Source organism: Hordeum vulgare, chromosome 7H, assembly GCF_904849725.1.
Source record: "Hordeum vulgare subsp. vulgare chromosome 7H, MorexV3_pseudomolecules_assembly, whole genome shotgun sequence".
NCBI classification, from domain to species: domain Eukaryota; kingdom Viridiplantae; phylum Streptophyta; class Magnoliopsida; order Poales; family Poaceae; genus Hordeum; species Hordeum vulgare.
This window is the reverse complement of record NC_058524.1, coordinates 31,656,229-31,677,675: the sequence shown is the minus strand read 5'-3', so window position 1 is coordinate 31,677,675 and position 21,447 is coordinate 31,656,229. Positions and strand designations below refer to the sequence as shown.

General features: G+C 42.3%; 2 protein-coding genes across 2 annotated transcripts; one reads left to right on the top strand and one right to left on the bottom strand.

Moving 5' to 3' along the window:
• Positions 1–10,422: 10,422 nt before the first annotated feature.
• On the top strand, positions 10,423–12,842 carry LOC123411238. Its single transcript, XM_045104175.1, has 3 exons — positions 10,423–10,878; positions 11,403–11,564; positions 12,260–12,842. Exons 1-3 carry the CDS (start codon positions 10,495–10,497, stop codon positions 12,617–12,619), a joined length of 906 nt encoding a protein of 301 aa, XP_044960110.1. The 5' UTR covers positions 10,423–10,494; the 3' UTR covers positions 12,620–12,842.
• LOC123411239 lies at positions 12,756–14,335 on the bottom strand. The gene is made up of 2 exons (XM_045104176.1): positions 13,607–14,335; positions 12,756–13,514 (listed from the first exon to the last, which is right to left on the bottom strand). The coding sequence occupies exons 1-2, from the start codon at positions 14,074–14,076 to the stop codon at positions 13,313–13,315; spliced, it is 672 nt and encodes a 223-aa protein (XP_044960111.1). The 5' UTR covers positions 14,077–14,335; the 3' UTR covers positions 12,756–13,312.
• Between the last annotated feature and the right edge of the window lie 7,112 nt (positions 14,336–21,447).

Below are 21,447 nucleotides of genomic sequence, written 5' to 3'. Positions count from 1 at the left end.
ATCATGATCTCCATCATCGTGTCTCCGTGAAGTCGTCACGCCAACTACTACTATCACTACTACTATAGCTAACCGTTAGCAATGAAGTAAAAGTAGTAAACACATGGCATTGCATCTCATACAATAAATTAAGACAACTCCTATGGCTCCTGCCGGTTGTCATACTCATCGACATGCAAGTCGTGAAACCTATTACAATAACATGATCATCTCATACATCATACATGCAACATCACAACTTTGGCCATATCACATCACATGTCAAACCCTGCAAAAACAAGTTAGACGTCCTCTAATCGTTGTTGCAAGTTTTACGTGGCTGATTTGGGTTTCTAGCAAGAATGCCTTCTTACCTACGTGACAGCCACAACGATGATATGCCAAAGCTATTTACCCTTCATAAGGACCCTTTTCATCAAATCCAATCCGACTAGAGTAGGAGAGACAGACACCCGCTAGCCACCTTTATGCACGATGTGCATGTCTGTCGGTGGAACCAGTCTCACGTAAGCGTACGTGTAAGGTCGGTCCGGGCCGCTTCATCCCACAATACCTCCGGAAAAGAATAAGACTAGTAACGGCAAGCAAATTGACAAACCATGGCCCACAACTTTTGTGTTCTACTCGTGCATAGAATCTATGCATAGAAAACCTGGCTCGGATGCCACTGTTGGGTAACGTAGCATAAATTCAAAATTTTCCTACGCATGTTCAGATCTTCCTATGGAGAGACCAGCAACGAGAGAGGGCTAAGAGAATCTTCATACCTTTGAAGATCGCTAAGCGGAAGCGTTGCTAGAACGCGGTTGATGGAGTCGTACTCGCGGCGATTCCGATCTAGTGCCGAACAACGGCACCTCCGTGTTCAACACACGTGCAGCCCGGTGACGTCTCCCGCACCTTGATCCAGCAAGGAGGAGGGAGAGGTTGGGGAAGACCTCCAGCAGCACGACGGCGTGGTGTCGATGGAGAGACGAGGTCTCCCGGCAGGGCTTCGCCAAGCGCCGGCAGAGAGGAGGAGGGAGAGGAGCAGGACTGCGCCGAGAGAGAGATGAAACCGTGTGTCAAACAGCCCCGAACCCTCATCTATATATAGGGGGAGAGGGAGGGGGCGCAGCCCTTAGGGTTCCCACCCCCAAGGGGTGCGGCAGCCCCAGATGGGAGAGGGGGCGGCGGCCAGGGCAGGGAGGAGGGGTGGCGCACCCCTCTGGTGGGCCTTAGGCCCACCTATGCTAGGGTTCCCCCCTTCCCCCTTTTCTCTGGTGCGCATGGGCTGGGTGGGGGCGCACCAGCCCACCTAGGGGCTGGTTCCCTTCCCCACTTAGCCCATCTAGCCTCCCGGGGTCGTTGCCCCCCTTCGGTGGTCCCGGTACGTTACCGGTGACGCTTGAAACACTTCCGGTGTCCAAAACCATCCGTCCTATATATCAATCTTTACCTCCGGACCATTCCGGAGCTCCTCGTGATGTCCAGGATCTCATCCGGGACTCCGAACAACTTTCGGTAACCTCGTACAACAATTCCCTATAACCCTAGCGTCATCGAACCTTAAGTGTGTAGACCCTACGGGTTCGGGAGACAGGCAGACATGACCGAGACACCTCTCTGGCCAATAACCATCAGCGGGGTCTGGATACCCATGGTGGCTCCCACTAGCTCCACGATGATCTCATGGGATGAACCACGATGTCAAGGATTCAATCAATCCCGTATACGATTCCCTTTGTCTGTCGGTATAGAACTTGCCCGAGATTCGATCGTCGGTATACCTATACCTTGTTCAATCTCGTTACCGGTAAGTCTCTTTACTCGTTCCGTAGCACGTCATCGTGTGACTAACTCCTTAGTCACATTGAGCTCATGATGATGTTCTACCGAGTGGGCCCAGAGATACCTCTCCGTCACACGGAGTGACAAATCCCGATCTCGATTCGTACCAACCCAACAGACACTTTCGGAGGTACCCGTAGTGCACCTTTATAGTCACCCAGTTACGTTGTGACGTTTGATACACCCAAAGCACTCCTACGGTATCCGGGAGTTGCACAATCTCACGGTCGAAGGAAAAGATACTTGACATTAGAAAAGCATTAGCATACGAACAATACGATCTAGTGCTAGGCTTAGGATTGGGTCTTGTCCATCACATCATTCTCCCAATGATGTGATCCCGTTATCAATGACATCTAATGCCCATGATCAGGAAACCATGATCATCTATTGACTAACGAGCTAGCCAACTAGAGGCTTGCTAGGGACACATTGTGATCTATTTATTCACACATGTATTACTGTTTCCTGTTAATACAATTATGGCATGAACAATAGACGATTATCATGAACAAGGAAATATGATAATGACCATTTTATTATTGCCTCTAGGGCATATTTCCAACAAAACTACCCTCCCGGAGGGGAAATCGTCGCCATCGTCATCACCAACACTCCTCTCATCGGAGGGGACTCATCACCATCAACATCTTCATCAGCACCATCTCATCTCCAAACCCTAGTTCATCTCTTGTAACCAATCTCCGTCTCGCGACTCCGATTGGTACTTGTAAGGTTGCTAGTAGTGTTGATTACTCTTTGTAGTTGATGCTAGTTGGATTATTTGGTGGAAGAGTTTATGTTCAGATCCTTGATGCTACTCATTACCTCTCTGGTCATGAATATGATTATGCTTTGTGAGTAGTTACTTTTGTTCCTGAGGACATGGGATAAGTCATGCTAATAGTAGTCATGTGAATTTGGTATTCGTTCGATATTTTGATGTGGTGTATGCTGTTTTTCCTCTAGTGGTGTTATGTGAACGTCGACTACATAACACTTCACCATTATTTGGGCCTAGAGGAAGGCATTGGGAAGTAGTAAGTAGATGATGGGTTGCTAGAGTGACAGAAGCTTAAACCCTAGTTTATGCGTTGCTTCGTAAGGGGCTGATTTGGATCCACTAGTTTAATGCTATGGTTAGACTTTCTCTTAATTCTTCTTTCATAGTTACGGATTCTTGCGAGAGGGGTTAATCATAAGTGGGATGCTTGTCCAAGTAAGGGCAGTACCCAAGCGCCGGTCCACCCACATATCAAACTATCAAAGTAACGAACGCGAATCATATGAACATGATGAAACTAGCATGACAGAAATTCCCGTGTGTCCTCGGGAGCGTTTTTCCTCCTATAAGAGTTTGTCCAGGCTTGTCCCTTGCTACAAAAGGGATTGGGCCACTTTGTTGCACCGTTGCTACTTTTGTTACTTGTTGCTCGCTACGAATCATCTCACCACACAATCACTTGTTATCGATAATTTCAGTGCTTGCAGATATTTCCTTGCTGAAAACCACTTGTCAGATCCTTCTGCTCCTCGTTGGGTTCGACACTCTTGCTTATCGAAAGGACTACAATTGATCCCCTATACGTGTGGGTCATAAATCACCAACACTCCTCTCATCGGAGGGGACTCATCACCATCAACATCTTCATCAGCACCATCTCATCTCCAAACCCTAGTTCATCTCTTGTAACCAATCTCCGTCTCGCGACTCCGGTTTGTACTTGTAAGGTTGCTAGTAGTGTTAATTACTCTTTGTAGTTGATGCTAGTTGGATTACTTGGTGGAAGATTATATGTTCAGATCCTTGATGCTACTCATTACCTCTCTCGTCATGAATATGATTATGCTTTGTGAGTAGTTACTTTTGTTCCTGGGGACCTGGGATAAGTCATGCTATAAGTAGTCATGTGAATTTGGTATTCGTTAGATATTTTGATGTGGTGTATGTTGTCTCTCCTCTAGTGGTGGTATGTGAACGTCGACTACATAACACTTCACCATTATTTGGGCCTAGAGGAAGGCATTGGGAAGTAGTAAGTAGATGATGGGTTGCTAGAGTGACAGAAGCTTAAACCCTAGTTTATGCGTTGCTTCGTAAGGGGCTGATTTGGATCCACTAGTTTAATGCTATGGTTAGACTTTGTCTTAATTCTTCTTTCGTAGTTGCGGATTATTGCGAGAGGGGTTAATCATAAGTGGGATGCTTGTCCAAGTAAGGGCAGTACCCAAGCGTCGGTCCACATATCAAACTATCAAAGTAACGAACGCAAATCATATGAACATGATGAAAACTAGCTTGAAAGAAATTCCCATGTGTCCTCGGGAGCGCTTTACCTCCTATAAGAGTTTGTCCAGGCTTCTCCCTTGCTACAAAAGGGATTGGGCCACTTTGCTGCACCGTTGTTACTTGCTACTTGCTTTCAACTTGAGCCAAGAAGGAACAACAACATCAAGCTCAAGTGAAAGGGCTAACTCAAAGGTGTCGGTTCCTTTGACGTTAGTTGTGCGGAGTGATGATCAGTGAATAAAAGTATACACTCAAGTATGGATTATCAGTACCCCTTTTATGATTCTTGAGTCTTTAGGGATCCCGCACTATTAAGAGGGGATCACAGGTTTTGCGATGAACTTGCTCAAACTACATCTCCACTGTTCTGCTCAGACCACATCTCCACTGCTCTGCTGTTATCTGAAAACAGAACCAGTGCCTCGGACATCCGGCTTCCTCCGGACGTCCGAGGACCGGACGACCGACTGCTTCGGAAATCCGGAATCCTATACCAGAGAAATCAGAGCCATATAACTCGGACTTCCGGCTCCCTCCGGACGTCCGAGGGCCGGTCAAGGGTCGGACGACCGACCAGCTTCGGAAATCCGGAGCCCTGCACCAGAAGAACATGAGCTCTATAACTCGGATTTTCGGCTCCCTACGGACGTCCGAGGGCCGTACGTCCGTCCCCTTTCGGAAATCCGGAACCTCCCACCAGAAGAAGTTGAGTCGAATAACTCGGATTTCCGGCCTTCTCCGGACGTCCGGTCGCTGTTCAATTCACAGTATTTTCAATGATATCTACAGGCCTCGGACGACCGACCCGTGTCGGACGTCCGACCCCTCGCGGACGCCCAGACTTCCGGAAACTGTCGGACGTCCGGACCCTGTGTGACTTAAAGTGTCCCCAACGGCTGTTTTTCTCTCCCCACTATAAATACCCCCCTCCCACTTCGTGAGAGGGCGTCCCAACACAGCCTTATCCTCATAAGAACACACTTCTACCTCACACACATTTGCTCACACCAAATCTTAGATCCCAAGAGCATTTGTGAGCCCCTTTGAGAGTTGTTCCAATCAAAAGATAGATCGTCTCCCTCTCCTCCTCTCAACCCAAGCTATTTGAGATTTGAGCAAGTTTTGAGCATTCCCCGTGATCTTGTTACTCTTGGAGGTTGGAGACTCCTAGGCGGTAGGAATTCTTCGGAGAGGAATCAATCTGTGTGATTACCCCCTGGAAAAGTTTGTGAGGGTTTGGAAGCCACCTCAAAGGCTTACCACTAGTGGTTGAGAAACGCCTTCGTGGTGTTATCTCAAAGGGAGAATAGGGTGAGCCTTCGTGGCGTTGGTGTGACTTCGTGGTAACATCCACCTCTCTAACGGTGACTAGCTTCCCTCCAAGGAAGTGAACATCGGGATACATCTTTGTCTCAGTGACCTTGGTTATCCTTAACCCTAACTCCTTACTTGTGGTTTATTTGTGTTACTTGAGCATACATACATTGCATATTGTTTGTGCTCATTATATTGTGTTGGCTATTTCTTGTACAAGATTAATCATTCAAGCATACCCTCTATATCCACACGTTCATACTTGCAGCCCTTGATATATCGTGTGATATAGTGTGATCTAGTATCTTGTGTTGTTCACCTACTTGTCGTGTGATATAGCTCAAGTAAGTTTGTGTAACTTACTTGTGCTTGTTAGTAACTGTATTGTGTCCATCTTGGTAGATCGTGTTGTTGATACACGTTGCAGTGCCTAGTGCATTTAGGATTTGTGCTTGACAAGTACCCTCTTAGTTTATTTACGCATTGGTTTCAAGCCAAATCCGAAGAAGTTTTTAAATAGCCTATTCACCACCCCTCTAGGCGTCATCGAGGTCTTTTCACATGATCAAAAGAATGATAAAAGAACAAAAGCATGAAAGATCATGTAATGATCTTATGGGAAGTGATGGCTTCACATATAAAAAGAATGATGATTGAAACTTGTTGAGGGTAGACAAACGTAGACCTTGGTCATTGTTGCAATTAATAGGAGGTGATAAAGAAGGAGAGGTTCACATATAAATATATCATCTTTGACACCATCTATGATTGTGAACACTCACTAAACTATTACATGCTTAGAAGTAGATGTTGGACAAGGAAGACAGCATAATGAATTGTGTTTGCTTAGTTCCGAACAATGTTATATGACTAGAGATCCCTTAGCATGTGACGATTGCTTCCACCTCATATTAGCCAAAACTTCCGCACTAAGTAGAGATACTACTTGTGCATCCGTAAACCTTCAACCCCAGTTTCGCCATGAGAGTCCACCATACCTACCTATGGATAGAATAAGATCCCTCAAGTAAGTTGTCATCGGTGCAAGCAATAAAAAATTATCCCTAATATGTATGATCTATTAGTATGTGGAAAATAAGCTTTGTACGAACCTGTGATGAGGAAGACATAAAAGCGACAGACTGCATAATAAAGTTCTTTATCACAGGAGGCAATATAAAGTGACGTTCCTTCACACTAAGAGGACACATATCCAAACCTCAAAAGCGCATGACAACCTCTACTTCCCTCTGCGAAGGGCCTATCTTGTACCTTTACTTTTTGCCCTTGAAAGAGTCATGGTGATCTACACCAATTCCTTATTTCGCCTTTTTCTTGGCTAACGTCATATGCTAGGGAAAGATCTATATTCATATGTCAACTTGGAAGTAAGTATTCATGAACTATTATTGTTGACATTACCCTTGAGGTAAGTAGTTGGGAGGCGAAACTATAAGCCCCTATCTTTCTGTGTGTCCGACTGAAACTTTGATCTCATGAGTACCACGTGAGTTTTGGCAATTGTAGAAGACAAAAAGATGATTGAGTATGTGGATTTGCTTTACAAGCTCTTACTTGACTCTTTCTGATGTTATGATAAATTGCAATTGCTTCACTGACTAAAGGCTATCGGTTGTTAATTCTCGGTAAGGCTCTTGACCCATACTTTACCTTGTGAAGGAATTCTCACTTTAGCATAAGAGTTCATATGATGGTATTGTTGTTCTGACTATGATCATGATGCATGCATGTTCATATCTTATTTTGTCGACACCTCTCTCTCTAAACATGTGGGCATATTTATTGATCTCGGCTTCCGCTTGAGGACAAGCGAGGTCTAAGCTTGGGGGAGTTGATAGGCCCATTTTGCATCATGCTTTCATGTTGATATTTATCGCTTTTGGGCTGTTATTACACTTCATGATACAATACGTATGTCTTTTCTCTCTTATTTTGCAAGGTTTACATGAAGAGGGAGAATGCCGGCAGCTGGAATTCTGGCCTGAAAAGGGAGCAAGTTTGAGATACCTATTCTGCACAACTCCAAAAGCCGTGAAAATCAATGAGGATTTTTTTTGGAATTTATAAAAAATACTGGGCCGAAGAAGTACCAGAGGGGCGCCAGCAGGAGGTCACAAGCCTGCTAGGCGCGGCCTACCCCCCTGGCCGCGCCTAGGGGGCTTGTGGGCTCCCAGCTGGCCCTTTGGCCCCCCTCTTTTGCTACAAGAAGGGTTTCGTTCAGAAAAAATCTGGAGGAGGCTTTTCGGAGGATTCGCGGCCGCCACGAGGCGGAACTTGAGCAGAACCAATCTAGAGCTCCGGCAGGGTCGTCCTGCCGGGGAAACTTCCCTCTCGGAGGGGGAAATCATCGCCATCGTCATCACCAACACTCCTCTCATCGAAGGGGACTCGTCACCATCAACATCTTCATCAGCACCATCTCATCTCCAAACCCTAGTTCATTACTTGTAAGGTTGCTAGTAGTGTTAATTACTCTTTGTAGTTGATGCTAGTTGGATTACTTGGTGGAAGATTATATGTTCAGATCCTTGATGCTACTCATTACCTCTCTGTTCATGAATATGATTATGCTTTGTGAGTAGTTACTTTTGTTCCCGAGGACATGGGATAAGTCATGCTATAAATAGTCATGTGAATTTGGTATTCGTTCGATATTTTGATGTGTTCTATGTTGTCTCTCCTCTAGTGGTGTTATGTGAAAGTCGACTACATAACACTTCACCATTATTTGGGCCTAGAGGAAGGCATTGGGAAGTAGTAAGTAGATGATGGGTTGCTAGAGTGACAGAAGCTTAAACCCTAGTTTATGCGTTGCTTCGTAAGGGGCTAATTTGGATCCACTAGTTTAGTGCTATGGTTAGATTTTGTCTTAATTCTTCTTTCGTAGTTGCGGATGCTTGCGAGAGGGGTTAATCATAAGTGGGATGCTTGTCCAAGTAAGGGCAGTACCCAAGCGCCGGTCCACCCACATATCAAACTATCAAAGTAACGAACGCAAATCATATGAACATGATGAAAACTAGCTTGACAGAAATTCACATGTGTCCTCGGGAGCGCTTTACCTCCTATAAGAGTTTGTACAGGCTTGTCCCTTGCTACAAAAGGGATTGGGCCACTTTGTTGCACCGTTGTTACTTGCTACTTGTCACTTGTTACTTGCTACGTATCATCTTGTCACACATCTACTTGTTACCGATAATTTCAGTGCTTGCACAGATTACCTTGCTGAAAACCACTTGTCAGATCCTTCTGCTCCTCGTTGGGTTCGACACTCTTACTTATCGAAAGGACTACGATAGATCCCCTATACTTGTGGGTCATCATGAACACTATGGGCCCCGGGTCTACTTCACATCATATTTTCAGCCCTACACTTTTACTTTGTTGCACTTTCCGCCTTCAGATATCACCTTGTAATCAATCGTGAAGGGATTGACAACCCCTTTGTAGAGTTGGGTGCAAGTTTGCTGTTTTTGCGCAGGTACATTGGTGCCTCATCTTGATACTCCTACTGGATTGATACCTTGGTTCTCAAACTGAGGGAAATACTTACTGCTACTGTGTTGCATCACCCTTTCCTCTTCAAGGGAAAAAAACCAACGCATGCTCAAGAGGTAGCATATATATCTCCTGGTCAGAGGGGCAAATCCCATGTTGCTCGACCATGTCTCGTAGCATGGGTATGGACAAGCCCAAAACCTACCATTATAATTGCCCAATCATAGAGTAGCATTTGGTCGGCCCAAGGCAAGCCTGTCACCATCCCGAATACATGTGCTAGCTCACGTTGTAGGACATAGAACGTATGTTTTACTAGAGACTCGAAGATGACCTATCGATGTGTCTCATAGTTGGGTCTGTCAAACTCGAACCTTGTCTCGACTCGGATCCGACTACGTCGAATCTGACCAGATCTTTCTAAGTCCATATTAGTCGGCTAGCATCCAATGCTACATGGTTAGTGAGACCGAATCATCCACCATGTCATATGCTAATCTGAATAGTTGTGTTTCCACATAGCCTTTTTAATTAGGGACCACTTAGAACAGTCATCATACAACGCACAGTCTCAGAAACAAGTCTTGTACTTGTTGATACACATCATTGACAATGTCCAAGGAATATGTTTATTCATAAACACATAGGAAATATCATAATACATGATTGCCTCTAGGGCATATCTTCAACAATTTATCCTTCATAAAAGTAGTATGAGTATCCGTAGTAAATCTAGCAATTATCAGGCCCAACGTGTTTTCATGCACCTTTGGCAGTATCTTATAACTGATGTTAAGTAAGCATACAAGTCTGACTTTCTAGATAACATCCGCATCCAAGGAATAATCCCATGATTTAGTCTCTCATTCTCTAGCCCCGCTATGGAAAACATCAAACAGTTCTTTCAAATCATCCTTCACCTCTTCCCTAAACATTTGAAAAAACTCAGCACGCAAACCATGAAATGCAGCCTTGTTATTCTTTGGATTAAAAACCACCTATTAATTTCCTCCATATCAAATGATCCAGTAAAAAATAACATGTTTTTCACACTCAGCTGATGAAAGAGATCTGAGGAGCTCCAAACAATTCATATAAATAATCAATAATGTGTTTAACAAAATTGTCTTCTCCTTTAATTCCCTCTTCATTATCGTGAAGAAGAGACATATAAATGTTCTTCTTTCTGTCACTAGCCTTCATATAAAAGTACTTGGTGTTACCATCTCCCTCTCTCAAAATTTACTCTTTTGCCCTCTGCCTCCTTTTAAGCTTTTCATCTCTAAGCAATCTCTTAAAATTTGTACTATATCAAACCAATTTAATCTCTATGTCACTCACACTGAGATGATTTGTTCGATTCTCCTTATCAAGAATGTCTTGTTTACTCGATATCTAAAAAAAAAATCAAGTTTCTATAGATACCTTCCACATTTATTTGCAAATTCAGTCACAAGAAACTTGCAAATAGTGAAAGCACCCCTGGAGTCCGGCATTTCGGAGGACACCCCACGCCCGATCCCGACGACCATCCATCCCCCATGGACCACGCCCCGCGCCACGGCGTCTCGCCGTCCTCCTCCTCCGCCGGCGCGGCCCTGGCGGCGCCGGTCCCGGCGACCTCGCCGGAGTTCTCGCTGCCGCCGAGCCGCCTCCCGCTGGAGGACATCCTCTTCTGCGTCGACGTCGGCGCCGAGGCGCGCTCCGAGATGAAGGTCGCCGCCGCGGTCGCGTCCCCCGCCTCCTCCGGCTCCCCCGGCCCCGGCGCGCTCATGGATCCGGCGGCGGCCCCCCGCCCCGCGCGCCCGCCGGTGCGGCGGATGGACGCCATCAAGCAGGCGCTGATGCTCTTCCTCCACAGCAAGCTCACCATGTGCCCCGACCACCGCTTCGCCTTCGCCTCCCTCGGCGACACCGTCTCCTTGGTACTCCATTGCCCCCCTCGTCTCTTCACTCTCTCGGTTAGATAACCAGTCGAGGAGTGCTTCCGCACACGCCCCCTGATTTTTAGGGTTAACGATTTCAGTTCACTACAAATATCTTCGTGTGTGCAAAATTTTGCCACTTAATGCAGATCTTTTTTGTTTAGTGATTTATGATGTTGCCCATTTGACTGACGAATCCGAATACATGAAGAAATGGACACGAAAATCGACTAGTTGCCCAAATTTTCCCCAACTGAACAAAACTTGAGCGTTGTCCCCACAGAATTTTCCCTATTGATTAACATATGCTAGTTTCTTGTTATTCTTTATTAGTTGGCGTTTAGTGTTGTGGGTTAATTAATTCCAGAAGGTGTTTCTGCAATGTGGTAATGAACTGAGAGATTGCCTTTAGTTATTCTGAAGTTAAGTTTCTAGTTTGATTTGAGCTTTGTCGGTTCATTTCATATATTCTTCTACAGTGTGATAGTGAATTGGGGATTGACTTGTTTTATTCTGAATTTAAGCTAAGCAAAGAATTCACCAGTGATGCTGCTTCTTCAATTGAGACAATCCAGTCCCTGGCTGCTACTGAAACGAGATATGCAGTGGCTGATCTCACTCAGCTCTTCAAGATAGCATACGAGGAAGGGTACAGGGCGGAAAGGCAAGGGCGAATACTTAGAGTGGTAAGCTTTCCGCAAGTTGTAACTATAGCTTCAAACTGTCAATTGGCCCTTTACTCTAATGTCTGGTATGTGGTAACATTTTCTGTTTTGCTAGTAATGGTAGGCAGAAATGGCATTGTTTCTGAGCATGTGAGCAGCCAGTATTTGACAATTAAATGGCATTGTTTTTCCAATGAATGCTGTGAAATACTGATATAGTGTGTTTCGACACAAGGGCATGTCCCGTGCAGGCTGGCTTAAAACATCAATCATAAACTGCATCATGAGTAGTTCTGATATCCCCAGGACGAATAAGTTAAACATGTTGAGAACTGTTATAGGACCCTGTGTGTACAAAAGGATACCCACTTGTACCTCTTGTCAAAGGTACTAAGGTCATCTATTGACAGCATACACTCATCTTCCTTTTCCGTATATTAACGTGTCCAGTGCCTTCTGCACCACCTAAGCCTACCATCTGCCTGTTTTCTGTGGAGAATGTTTTGATATCATTCAGGAATTTCTCTTCTATAAGTGCATCTCATGATATGTGTAAAATGCAAGTACAATTCTAAACTGGCATGGCCCAACAGGTTGATGTCCATAGAAGGTTGTCAGTACATCTAAAATGTGTTCATATAGTGCTTTGTGTGTTTGTTGTTATTACCTGTGGATTAGTACTCGGTTTTGACTTCCGTGAGAACTGATTATTCCAGGTACTCATCTACTGCCGGTCCTCAACCAAGCCCCACCATCACTGGCCCGTGAAGCCAAAGAACTTCACCATGGATGTAGTCTATCTGCACGACAAGCCTGCTGCTGATAACTGCCCACAAAATGTGTATGACGCGCTGGTTGATGCCCTTGAGCATGTCAGCCAGTACGAGGGGTACATTCTTGAGAGCGGCCAAGGGCTTGCCCGGGTCCTGTTCCGCCAGATATGCATCATCTTATCGCACCCCTTGCTGCGCTGCATGCAGGATGACCTTGACATACCCAAGCAAGTTGTTAAGAAAATTCTGGCCGTTGAAGGTGTGCAGAGTGAAGATGGCGCTCCGGTCTCCAGCAGCCAGTAGCTAGTCACCCTAGTTCGATGGTATGTGTCCATGAAGCCTGTTCTGTGTGTTGTTGTAAATGGCCAAGCAACTAACATTTTTACTGCTGTGGAGAGCTTGGGTTGGCATTGAACTTGTATAAATTGAGCATTTTTACCGCGTCATTTCAGTCAAAGCAATCGACCTTGTATTTTTATGGGTGTCGTGAAACGGTGATGAATCTGATAGTAGCATTTTCTGCTGATTTCTGTATTGTGCAAGGAGTTTCTTTTGCATAGAGAATGCATCCAGTTAGGAACGGTTACCTTACATGAATTTAACATCTTTCTCGCCACTAAAATTCTTTTTCGTCACGTGAATTTAACATGTTTTGCTCTCTGGTTATACTATACATTCAGAAATGCTCAATGGATGATTCACAGAAATCTCAAATTAATCGTTGTGGACAACATTTGTGACCAAAAAGGAAAGCAGTCTATTACAAGGCAACTAAGGGGCAAAGAAAAAAACAGTAGTTCTGATTGTGTTTTTGTCCTTCAATCGATTCATAATTTCATACTTCCTTTCCTGTCTCGTGCCGCCATTTTTCTGACTGGTGCGCTCAAGGCGCCGGATTACCGTCGTCCTCTCCGTCGCCCTCTCCGTCGGGACAAGATCGATGATCCCCTGCCTGCCGGTCGCCGCCAGCGATCCACTGCACTAACGTCGTGTGTATCAAGAGCAGCATGGCAGCCACGAGAAAATGCCGCCCTTGGGCGCTTCTTGCTCCGGCTCCGCTTCCGGTTTGCCGCTCGTGGCCTCCTCGGGCGCCGCCGTCTCCCCTGCCAGCTCCCCCGACGGCGCCGTCTTCGGCGTCGGCGGCAGCTCACGGAACTGCTGGGCTTTCTTGGAGCTGTACCTCTTGTCCTCCATCAAGCTGCACATATGATCGTGCAAATGCTCTGCGTCAGTGGATGCAATGCAAAAGAAGCGATCGACCAAGCGCACCGGAGCGTGGACGTAACGTACTTGGGGAAGGCGAAGGAGTAGCTCGGGGCGGCGTCGCCGAGCTCCGGGATGGTGTCGAAGTTCCGCGGCGGCGGGGACGCGGCTTCGGCGGGGGCGGCGGAGCTGTCGCGGGGCGGCGTGGCGATGTCCATGAGCTCCGGGTGCGAGAGGAAGTAGCCGGTGAAGTCGCAGGAGGGCGCGACCTGGAGCCCGAACACCGACTCGGTGGACATCATGCTCCAGTCCTTGCCGGGCTCCGACATGTCCCGCTCGAACACCGACGCCGGGATCCGGCCGTCGTCGTGCACCCCCTCCGAGCCGAGCACCACGGCCGGCTGCCGGTCCATCTGCTGCGCCGGCGGCGGCATGCCCTCGTAGGCGAACGAGTCGGTCGCGGCGTAGCGGTACGCCGACGCCGCCCCCGTGGCGCCGTCACCGCCCTCCTTGCCCCGCAGCTCGCCGGCGCCGCCTTCCCGGAGACCCAACGCCATGGTAGCCTCTCCACGCACGAACGATCAATGTGTGTACTGCGCCGACGGCCGGGGTTGAGACCGCGGCCGTCGGACCTTAGGGGAGGCTAGCTACGCCGACCGGTGCCCTTCTCTCGGCACCGACGGAGCGTGCAATGGTTCGGAGGAAGGGGTCGTCGCCGCCGTCCGTGTGGCCGTTCGATCGCCGGGATGGGTGGGCAGCGCCCCCTCCGTTGTGGATGGATGGTGGTGTGGGTCGGAGGAGGCAATCGATCAATGGCGATGGTGCCGGGGGTTTTGTGGGATGGAACCGTCGGCTGCGCTGCATGCGAGCGGAACGTAAATAGAACGTGAGGTGGTCGCTAAGTTAAGGTAGGCTTGGCGCCAAATGTGGAGGAGGGCTTAATAAGGGCTGGCGATGATGCACTCTGGCAGCTGTTGCAACGGCTTTTTTTTTTAATACGGTACAATCGAAATCATTCACATACATAAACATACAATCATCCATATAAACGCATCCACGTACACCCTTATCAGCACCTCCGAGAGTCTGAGCCAGCAACGAACTGTCGAACGGATATAATACAACCCAAAACATGTCGATATACAACTTGTGCTTGTGCACAACGGTTCAAGAACACTTTAGCCATATACTCCCTCCGTTCCTAAATATAAGTCTTTATAGAGGTTTCATTAGTAGACTACATACGGATGTATATAGACATATTTAAAAATGTAGATTCATTTATTTTTCTTCGTATGTAGACATTTAGTGAAATCTTTTAAAAGACTTATATTTAGGAACGGAGGGAGTATATGTAAATCGCCAGAAAATTAAGTTTGGGCCAATCAATTTTTTTGACCGTTCGTTTCTGATTTAAGATTTTATTTTCCTACTTGTTTTGTGAGTTGTTTTGGGCTGGGTTTTACGACTGACAACAGATTTGGATCAGTCAAATCCTTAACGGACCGAAAGTCCTCCCCTTCCTCGCTGTTTGGTATTTTCCGTTTTTCTGTTTTTATTTGTTTCTGTTTTTAAACACGGTACAATCAAAACCATTCACGAGCATACAATTATCACTATGAACACATGCATGCATATCATATCCCTTTAAGAAACTAAGCTGGCAACAGCTGCCGAGTTGGATATAGTCAACCCAAAACAGGTCGACATGCACCTTGTGCTTGTGCAAAACGGCTCAAGAACACTTTAGCCATGGCATCTTTTGAATTTATTTTATTTAGTTTTGCCATGGGAACTACAAATACGATGTCATTGCAACTTAAGATACATTTCTCTTGCGTCTAGAGAAACAAATTTGCCATACTTTGTTCAAAATATACCATGACATAAACTTTTTCATGTTTACCATTATTGTTAGAGATCATTCTTTTTTTGCACTATATCTCGGCAAATTTTAATTGTGTAGCATGGCAAATTTTATTTATGGCCATGGCAAATTCACTCCTTATTAACCATGGCAACGTTATTTATACGAGCATGGCATTTTATTTATGTGAACCATGGCAAATTCACACTTCATGCCATGGCAGACCATTGTTTGGACATGGAAAATTTATAATTCAACCATGGCAAGTTTATTTTCATGTCCATTACATTATTAGCCATGGCAAAGTCATATATTTTGCAACCATGGCACATTTACTCCTTTTGTTTTAGCTACCATACTAGTTGCTATGTTTTTTCAGTAACTAGTCACACACTATTTTTTCAATTGGTTGTTTATATTGCCTCTCGTGAACAAAAAATCTAAAGTTTCCATCATTTTCAACAAAACAACATTCTTAGTTTTGACATGTGCAAAATGAAAAAAAAATACGTCCATGGAAACTAAAAACATGTGTTGCCATGATGGCAACTTTTGTTGTGTCTTTTGCCATATCTATCAGAAGAGTTTGGCATTGCAATTCCAAATTTTCTTAAGAACTTGACAAAATTGATCTTTCACTTTGTTTGCCATGGCAAAGAGTATAATCATTTAAAAAAAATTGAATTACAAATACTATATGGCTGCAACTTAAGATGCATTCTCCACTTCAAAAAATTCTGTGTCTAGAGAAGCAATGTTGCTAAACTATTTTTTCATATATTTCCATCACTGAAACTTTTTCATAGTATCCTCAGCATACCTATATCGAAGAATGATGTCATGGTTAGTTAAGATGTTTTTTGCTATGGCTTATTTTGCAGAAAAAATGTTTGTCATGTTTTTTGTTTTGTCATGGCAACTACAAATAAGACATAATTGCAAGTTAAGATGCATTTTCTTGTGTCTAGAGAAACAAATTTTCCACACTTTGTTTCACATATACAATGAAATAAACAAATCATTCACACACACGAACATACAATCACCCATATAATCGCATCCACGTACATCATTATGAACACCTCCGAGAGACTGAGCCGGCAACGACTATGCCGAATGGATATAATACAACCCAAAACAAATCGATATACAACTTGTGCTTGTGCACAACGGTTCAAGAACACTTTAGCCATATATATGTAAATTGCCAGAAAATTAAGTTTGGGCCAATCAATATTTTTGACCGTTCATTTCTGATTTAAAATTTTATTTTCCTACTATGTTTTCTGAGTTGTTTTGGGCTGGGTTTTACGACTGACAACAGATTTGGATCACTCAAATCCTTAACGGACCGAAGCCCCCCCCCCTTTCTCGCTGTTTGGTATTTTCCGTTTTTCTGTTTTTATTTGTTTCTGTTTTTCTGTTAGGCGGTTTTTGGGAATTTTTTTGGTGTGAGTAGTTTTGGGTTCGGTTTTTCGACTCACATCAGATTTGTGCCAGTCAGATCCTTAACCGGGCTGAAGCCCGTCACCTGTACGGCCTAGCCCTCCGCTCTCTCTCCCTCCCTCCCCATGTTCTTTTTTATTTTCTGTTTTAATTTATTTTTTGATTTTATTTTTCTTTATTGGTCTTTTTGAGTATTTTCGGGATGTTGGATGAGTATAAATATGAACACACAAATACTAAATAAGTACTAAAATTGCACTATTATATGATAATTCTATTATAAGTGTAAACACACAATTTTTTTATTGGTCGTTTTTATATATGTTTTTTCTTTCTTCCTGAAGGGTAATATCAATGTAACTAATTCATTTTTACTTATAATTCTGTATTATTTTGATATATTTTTGGAATAGGGTGTCACCTTGTTGGCTAGCCGTGCAAGGAGTGTGCTGGCCTATTCAGGTTCGAGACTTGAGTGACCCATGGTGCTTAGAGTTTTTTGATAAAAATATGTCTACAAAGGCTAGTTTTGAGAAAACCTCATTATTTTGATTTTATTTACTTCTTATTTTATTTTATTTCGTCTTAATGGGTAATTCCAAAACCAGTAATTCAGTCTTTCTTAGAAACCCTCATTATTTTGATTTTGATTTAGTTTTGTTTCATTTTCTTTCCTCCTTAATGGTGTCACACTGGTTGCTATGTTCTATCAATAGCTATTCACACACTATTTATTCAATTGGTTTTTATGTTCTCTCTAGTGAACAAAAACCCTAAAGTTGCCATAATTTTTAAAAGAACAATCTTCTTAATTTTGCCATGGTAACTAAAAGCATGTGTTGCCATGACTAGTGGTGGAGGTCGGCGGGACAAAACCAGGCCTTGCCCCCCCCCCCTCTACTAGATATATTTTTTCCAAATAGGCTTGTAATTTTATTAATCACTTTGCTAATCCTTCGGCGTATCTCATCACCATATTTTTCTATGACATACACTTATTTGGCCCCTCCTAAAATTTGCTTCACGCTCCATCGATGACCATGACGGCAACTTCCATTGTGTCTTTTGCCATATCTATCCAAAGATTTTTATTAAAAAAATGAGAACATGGCAAATTTGATCTTTGATTTTTGTTTGCCATGGCAAAAAGTATAATCATTTGAAATATGTTTCTGACAAAAATTATAAATAAGATATCACTGCAACTTAAGACGCATTCACCATTTCCAAAATTTCCATGTGAGAGAAACCATTTTGCCATACTATTTTTCTTATATTGCTGTGATGGCAACTTTCATAGTGTCTTCGCTATACCTATATCGAAGAATGTTGCCATTGTTACCTAAGATGTTTTTTGCCATGGCATCTTTTGATTTATTTATTTAGTTAGTTTTGCCATGGGAACTACAAATACGACGTCATTGCAACTTAAGATACATTTTTCTTGTGTCTAGAGAAACAAATTTGCCATACTTTGTTCAAAATATACCATGACATAAACTTTCTCATGTTTGTCATTATTGTTAGAGATCATTCTTTTTTTGCACTATAACTTGGTAAATTTTAATTTTGTAGCATGGCAAATTTTATTCATGACCATGGAAAATTCACTCCTTATTAACCATGGCAATATTATTTTATATGAGCATGGCATGGTTTTTTATTTATGTGTACCATGAAAAGTTCACACTTCATGTCATGGCAGATCATTGTTTGGACATGGAAAATTTATAATTCAACCGTGGCAAGTTTATTTTCCTGTCCATTACATTTTTAGCCATGGCAAAGTCATATATTTTGCAACTATGGCATATTTACTCCTTCCATTCTAACTACCATACTACTTGCTATTAGTAACTATTCACACACTATTTTTTTAATTGGTTGTTTATATTGACTCTAGTGAACAAAAACTCTAAAGTTGCCAACATTTTCAACAAAATAATATTCTTAATTTTGTCATGTGCAAAATGAAAAAAAATACGTCCATGGGAACTAAAAACATGTCTTGCCATGACACCAACTTTTGTTGTGTCTTTTGCCATATGCATCCAAAGAGTTTTTCCATTGCAATTCCAAATTTTCTTAAGAACTTGACAAAATTGATCTTTCATTTTGTTTGCCATGGCAAAAAGTATAATCATTTTCAATTTTTTTGCAAATTATAAATACTATATCACTGCAACTTAAGATGCATTCTCCACTTTAAAAATTAATATGTGTCTAGAGAAAAAATGTTGCTATACTATTTTTTCATATATTTCCATCACTGAAACTTTCTCATAGTATCCTCACCATACCTATATCGAAGAATGATGCCATGGTTAGTTAAGATTTTTTTTGCTATGGCTTATTTTTAAGAAAAAATTGCCATGTTTTTTGTTTTGTCATGGCAACTACAGATAAGACGAAATTTCAACTTACGATGCATTTTCTTGTGTCTAGAGAAACAAATTTGCGACACTATGTTTAACATATATGTTACATAAAATTTTCCATGTTTTCCATTATTTTTAGAGATCATTCTTTTTTAGTGTTATATCATGGCAAATTTTAACTGCATAATGTGGCAAAATTTATGTTTCGCCTTGGTAATTTACTCTTTTTTAAGCATGGCAAAGTTATTTTACATGAGCATGTAATTTTTATTTGCATGGACGATGGCACATTCATACTTAATGCCATGGAAAATCATTGGCGGCATATGGCAAATTTAAATTTCAAATATGGAAAAAATATTTTCTTGACCATGGAAAAAAATTGTTCAACAAAGAAAAAACCATATTTAAAAATATGGAAAATGTATATATTTTCAAGCACGGTAAATTATTTTCTACGAGATAGGTCGCTATGTTTTTCCAATAACTATACACACGCTGTTATTTCAATCGGTTGTTTATGTTGTCTCTAGTCAACAAAAACCCTAAAGTTGTCATTATTTAAAAAACTGACCTTAATTTTGCCATGTGCAAACTGAAAATATTTTTAGCACCATGGCAACTAAAAGCATATGTTGCCATGATGAAAACTTTCATTGTGTCTTCTGCCATATCTATCCAAAGAGTTTTGCCATTGCAGTTACAAATTTGTTCGAGGACATGGCAAATTTAATCTTTGATTCTTGTTTGCCATGGAAAAAATATAATTATTTGAAAGTTGTTTTCCATGGCAATTATAAATACTATATCACTCCAACTTAAAATGCATTTCTTCATTTCAAAAAATTATGTGTGTCTACAGAAACAATTTTTTTATACTATTTTTCATATATTTCCATAATGGAAACTTTCATAGTGTCTTCGTCATACCTATATCGGAGAATCTTGCCATGGTTAGTTAAGATGTTTTTTCAAGGACATATTTTAAATTTCAAATCCACTACAAATCTGGCGTTAGATTTTTTATCATGGCAAACTATGTTCTCCAAGGATGACAGGCATGAAAAAACCATACTGGTTCATTCTTTTGTCGCGTGCTCGGAAACAAAATTTGCCATCATCGTGCCAATATAAATTGACAAGAAAATTTTCATATTTGCCATGCTTAAAAATTTGATGTCAAATTTAGTGTTTCCATTAATTTTATGGTTTTTTCATGGAAACTACAAATACGGCATCATTGCAACTTAAGATGCATTTTCTTCTGTCTAGATAAACAATTTTCTATAATTTGTTTAAAGTATACCATGACATAAACTTTTCCATGATTGCCATTATTTTCAGATATCATTGTTCATTTAGTACTATACCTAGGAAAATTTAATTTTGTAACATGGCAATTTTACTCTTTTTTAACCATGGCAAACCATGACAATGATGCGTACGTGCACCTCCACATCCGTTTAAAGGTGTCAATGCTTTACCACCTGAAGAAGACGCTACACATGAGGCTATCACTGTTAGTATTGTACCTTGAGATTGTCCATCTATTTGTAGCTTGCAAGTCGCTTTTAACTTGTAATATTAATTAAGCACTATATGGTTTTCCCAACTCTGGTTCTAAATTATAATATTAAGCACTTTATGATATTTGCTACTCGCTTTTATTACTGTAATATTATATACTTCCTGAGATTTGCAGCTCGTTTTCGTGTTCATATTAGACATGAAAATGTCAGAAATAACCAAGTGTTGCCAATTCATCACTCGCTTTAATCTAAGCACATTACAATCATTTCAACAGACAACGTATACAACAATCACATGCTAAAATCACATAAAAGAACTGGACAAACAATTTTATGGGCTGTTTCCCATAATCAGATTCTGGAGAATTATGAGGCGAAAAGACTGGCCCTTAGTACTATATCATGGCAAATTTTAATTGTGTAACATGGCAAATTTTATTTTTCGCCATGGCAAATGTACACTTTTTAACCATGGCAAAGTTTTTTTATATGAGCATGGCATTTTTATTTGTTTCAACCATGGCAAATTCATACTTCATGCCATGAAAAATTCATTGTTTGGACAAGGCAAATTTAGTTTTCATCCATGGCAAAAATATTTTCCTGACCATGACATTTTTTTGGGTTTAGCCATGGCAAATTCATTCTTCATAATATGGAAAATTTATATATTTTCAACCATGGATTTTTTTTTTGAACCATGGCTAC

Bases quoted from the DNA above. Each gene is read 5' to 3' on its own strand.
- LOC123411238 (XM_045104175.1), top strand. From the start codon at position 10,495: ATGGACCACGCCCCGCGCCACGGCGTCTCGCCGTCCTCCTCCTCCGCC. The intron at 10,879-11,402 runs GTACTCCATTGC...TCTGAATTTAAG, and splicing joins TCGGCGACACCGTCTCCTTG to CTAAGCAAAGAATTCACCAG. The intron at 11,565-12,259 runs GTAAGCTTTCCG...TGATTATTCCAG, and splicing joins AAGGGCGAATACTTAGAGTG to GTACTCATCTACTGCCGGTC.
- LOC123411239 (XM_045104176.1), bottom strand. From the start codon at position 14,076: ATGGCGTTGGGTCTCCGGGAAGGCGGCGCCGGCGAGCTGCGGGGCAAG. The intron at 13,515-13,606 runs GTACGTTACGTC...TCATATGTGCAG, and splicing joins TACTCCTTCGCCTTCCCCAA to CTTGATGGAGGACAAGAGGT.